The 4742-nt window shown below is 41.5% G+C and overlaps 1 protein-coding gene across 1 annotated transcript; it reads right to left on the bottom strand.

Annotated features, from left to right (window-relative positions):
• Positions 1 to 236: 236 nt before the first annotated feature.
• Positions 237 to 3518, bottom strand: LOC147861730 (uncharacterized). Its single transcript, XM_087322522.1, has 2 exons — positions 1338 to 3518; positions 237 to 1250 (listed from the first exon to the last, which is right to left on the bottom strand). The coding sequence occupies exons 1-2, from the start codon at positions 3381 to 3383 to the stop codon at positions 570 to 572; spliced, it is 2727 nt and encodes a 908-aa protein (XP_087178648.1). The 5' UTR covers positions 3384 to 3518; the 3' UTR covers positions 237 to 569.
• Between the last annotated feature and the right edge of the window lie 1224 nt (positions 3519 to 4742).

The raw sequence follows: 4742 nt of genomic DNA, 5'->3' as shown, positions 1-4742 counted from the left end.
TTTTATGTGAAACTAAGGTACAAATTACTCACATCCATGGTAATTAAGTAATTGGGAGGGTCTGGTTTCAAACCGGAAGTTGCTTGTGCCCAATCATAATAATGAATTTGCACTAATCCCCTAACTCTTCCAACATTCATGAACTGCCCTAAATAATTCCATTCAATCATAGGATACTACCACATTACAAAGAAATATATTAGCTGTTTCTGTATTATAAAGAAAAAAATCCATCCTGTTATAGATCCATCTGAATGTCTTATATAAAAAATGAACAAATCTAATACATATATCTAATGATTGGGGATTTAGGCCACATATATAGACCCATTCTTCTACAGAAGAAGACTTCAATTCAATGTCTCATATAATTACTAAATGCACTTTACAAGAATTGTCTAACAATAGCATTCCAGCTGTTAGACCCATTAATAGAAATACTATCTACAAAATAAACTTGATTGATATATAACTACCAAATGCACTTTTACAAGCATATAGCCACTAGACAATCTTTTTCTTGTAAAGAATAAATTGGGATGTTAAGAATCACTTGAAATAAGATTGACTCAAGTGGGCACTAGCAAGTGAGACTCTTTTTGAGTATTCGCACAATTTAGAATTGTAATGAGTGTAGCAAAAACCAATACTGCAAGCAGAGCCCCAAGTAGAAGAACCTCAACAACCTTCCCAAATCTTTGTCCATACGCTGCAAATTTCCTCAAACTTCGTTGCAAAAGACTGGCTTCATGCGAACCCACCCGTGGTAAGGTATCATCTCTGTGACCACAAACATGATCAACATGCCCTTTCATATTTAAATCTTCGGGATTCAAATCATCATCATCATGCGGTCTTTCATAGGCCGGAAAATGTGAACCAAAGTGTCCCGTAGAAGCCGCAACACGAGAGCTTTTTCCAATATAATCTCCATCAACATTGTTTGTTAAAATGGAACCTTGCGCAAATGAATGTCTTACAAGAGGAGGATCCTCTTTCTTATGTAAAAGCGTATGCATCCAAGTGAACCTCGGAGAAGAGGAATCTGTATCACTACTATCACCCGCAATTGGATTATCTCTTACACTCCAACCCGATTCACTAATAGTTTCAAAATCCGTATCCATCCCACAAAGCTTTTTATCAGTAGAATGCAGAGGAGAGCTTCCCGATTGTTGTAAAGGCTTTACGGATCTCCTCGGTGTTGAAAAGGTGAGAAAATCTTTGATCGATGTGTCATTCTTTGATACCTAAAAAAGAATATACTCCAACATTTCAAAAGAAGAAGCAAACAAACCAATTTTATATTATTTTCAGATCATCTGGCCTTTACAAACCTGATCAGGAGTTTTGGGATTCTCTAAAAGTGGTTTATGATCCTGGTTGGTTAGGCTTCTATGCTCTTCAGGTGGTTTGTGATCTTCCTCGAGGTTCACACAGGCATTATGGCATACCATCAATAAGGAATCTTTTATTGCTTCTTCCTTTGCCTCTTCATCTGATTCTATTTCTAGAGCTTTGTGCTCACCATCTTCTACAATGCAGCTCTCCCTCCCACACATTTCTCGCTCTGAATCTTCTTTTTCCGCCTCTTGTTTTGAAAAGGACCCAATAGAGCTATCACCCTTCACACAATATTCTCCACACGGATCTGCTGCGTCCACAACATCATGTTTTTCCTCCTCTCCGAAAACCTCTTTTTCCGGTTCCCCGGAAACAGAATTATTCTCCACCGAATGGTCTATTTGTTGAACATTGTCTCCACCTATGTCCTTAGAAATCTTAGACCCACTATTGAAGTGTATATACCCTAACTCATCAGACTTGAGCAATGGCAATGGCAATGGCTCTCTAACCAAAGGTGCATTTTCCTTCGAGTCAGGAGACTTAATATGAGCCAGCAAATAGTCCAATTCAGATTCGACCATATACCGATCCATGGAAGGCGTGACCGGAGATTGTTTGGCAGGGTAAAGAGGTGACCGCCCAAGCTTAACACTGGAACAAGAAGCTGGGGATGGAGGCAATGGAGACCCATAAGAAGGGGTTTTGTCTATGGCCATGGATTTAGTCCCATGATGCATTTCTTTTGATTCTTTCGAATTAGCCACAATGTCATCACATAGAGAATTTGAATTAGTGCTAGAGTTGGAAGACTCCTCTATTTTCCATAGCCTCTTTCTTCGGGCACCTTTCTTTCTTGGGTCAGGAGACCCCTCACTCTCGACGATCCCATAAGAAAGGGGGCTAAGCTTACTATTACATCCCAAATCTTTGTCTTTATATAAAGAGATGGCCTTAGTAACAGCTTGTCGAACCATTGGGGCCTTATCACAACGGCAACTCTCCAATGCATTGGTCGCGATAAGCAGAACCTCAGAGGATAGGCTGTGAGGATCGAAACCACAAAGTATGGTGCCAATAAGATGGGCTGCTGCCACTCGGTGTTGCCATGAAACAGAACCTAGACCCGAAGGAGAGCTCAAACCCAAACCAAAACCTGAACCTGAACCCGATGTTGAGGTTAGGATGATATCCGAAGCAAGCTTGAGTAATGAAGATCCATAGCCTTGGAGACCATTTCCATTGAATTTGGCTACAGCTGCCACTAGCCGTATATGGGCCGGCGTCTTCTTCCCTTTCTCCAGAAAGCAAATGGACACCACATGGCAGACCTCGGCCACAATGTCGGCCCCCGCATATTTCCAATTCTCGGCTTCTATCAGAGATTGTAGGCAAATCGCCGAGCCGACACTCACATGCTCTATGTTGGAAGTAAGAGATCCAAGCAAAGGCTGGCATAGTGCATGAAGCACATTACTTGATGGACAAGAAGAAGAAGAAGTGCTGTTTATGTTGATGGTGTTAGGCGTTGGTCCAATGGCATACCTTGCTACTGCAGACACTACCCTCGAACATGCATCATGCAGATTGTTGCTGTTACTGTTCCCAGATGGACATGACAGGCATCTGATGACTGTGGACATGATCCGAGGTATGAATGGTATAACAGCTCCAGTGTGGACACGGGCCACTTCCACAAAGAGAGAGATGGCATACACATTACTGCTATTACCACTACTACTACCTCCATTACTACTACTACTACTACTACTACTATTACTTCCTCCTGCTCCTCCTCCTCCACCGCCTGTAGAGACTTGATCTAAGAAAGAAAGCATGGTTTTGGCATCAAGTTGCCCTTGTATGAAGCTTTTCAGAGCTTCCATGGATCTTCTTCGAGTATCGGGGTCTTTATCTGCGAGCTTGGCGAGGTCATGGCGAAGCTGTAAGGCGAGCTTTGATGAAGGAGAAGGAGAAGAAGAAGAAGAAGAAGCAGGAGAAGGAGAAGCTGAGAGGTTAGTGTAAGGTCTTGTGGCCATAGCTGGATGAGGGGGGAGATGGTTCTATGGGTAGATATGGAGCTTATATACAAAACCCCAGCAGCCCATTTCCATGGCCAAGGATCGCCATAGCTCTGCAACATTAGGGTTTCTAATAAAGAGCCCAACAAAGTAGGGGGTGGAGACAGAGAGAGAGAGAGAGAGAGAGAGACTGTATGTGTGTGTGGGACCTTTCACAGACATATGTTTCAGTTTTCCATAATTACAGAAATACCCCTGCCCCCCCCCCCCCATCTTTTCTTTCCTTTGATTGAGATAGACTCATGTGGGTGGATGGATGGATGGACCATTCATTGATATGCATGCATCCATTTCTAGGCCTAATTTACTTACTATGGACCAATGTCCCTCCCATCACATCCACCAGAGAGACTAGGCCCTCCTAATAGTCCTCAGAGTTACTTAACAAGTAACTTTCTCCTGTTGTGTGATTTGAGCATAAACTATTGATGGTTTAGATCTGGAAACCGACCGTCTGCCCGCGGCCCGCAACTCAACCATGCCATGCCTTTCAGCTCTTCCTTTCTGAACCAGGAAAAACCATACCTCTTCACTCGATCACGTCATTTCCCAACCTTCTTCTCATCACTTACATGAACAAACATTAACCTAGCTAGCAATCCGCCCAAGTAGGCAGCCAAGTGACTTCTTCCTCTGACAAAAAACTATTAACGTGGAACCTTTATGGCAACCTTACAATCAAGCAACCGATTCAATGTGACCCAACTCGTTCAAACTAATTCATTACGATGCAAACTATGAAAAGCCTTATATTATCATGCAACTTAACTAGATTATCATGGAATAGATGATAATTACTCTACCTAGAGTATTGTCGCCATTCACGGTTGTGTAAAATACATAGGGGAGCTTATCACAGCACTTTCTAAATTTGCCTACAAATGTTGTGCAACAATTGGCAATCACAAACATCCATCTTTTGTTTGAGAACAATACATGGAGCTCATGTCCTCTCTTACATATACATAGTCACTTAGGTGCCTAGTCAATTTTTTATGCCTTTGAAAGTTATAATTCAATTGTTTTTGAGTTATTGTGACGTCTTGTGTATTTATGGGATTGAATTGTGATAAATTTTCATCTTCTTGATGCTTCCTATTAGCTTCACATTCCACATGTGTTTTTTATTTTGACCATGTAGCTAATTGTGATATATAGATACAATTTACAGAGTCAACCCACATCATGTACGTAATCAAATGATTGACGGTGAGGAGCATCTCAAATAATAATGTGAAGTGTTCACAATCATTTGATAGTGCTTCACATGGTCATCTACCTCATGCACAAACATCAAATAACTTTTACAAGTTTGAC

The sequence above is a fragment of the Azolla caroliniana genome, unplaced genomic scaffold (genome assembly GCF_043228905.1).
Source record: "Azolla caroliniana isolate FFs.n. ecotype wild unplaced genomic scaffold, voAzoCaro1.0.p SCAF_7, whole genome shotgun sequence".
Classification (NCBI taxonomy): domain Eukaryota; kingdom Viridiplantae; phylum Streptophyta; class Polypodiopsida; order Salviniales; family Salviniaceae; genus Azolla; species Azolla caroliniana.
The sequence above is the reverse complement of the archived record's forward strand: the minus strand, read 5'-3'. Positions and strand labels throughout refer to the sequence as shown.

Coding starts and splice junctions, on each gene's coding strand:
- LOC147861730 (XM_087322522.1), bottom strand. CDS start 3,383: ATGGCCACAAGACCTTACACTAACCTCTCAGCTTCTCCTTCTCCTGCT. Junction 1,251..1,337: donor ATCCCAAAACTCCTGATCAG/GTTTGTAAAGGC, acceptor ATTCTTTTTTAG/GTATCAAAGAATGACACATC.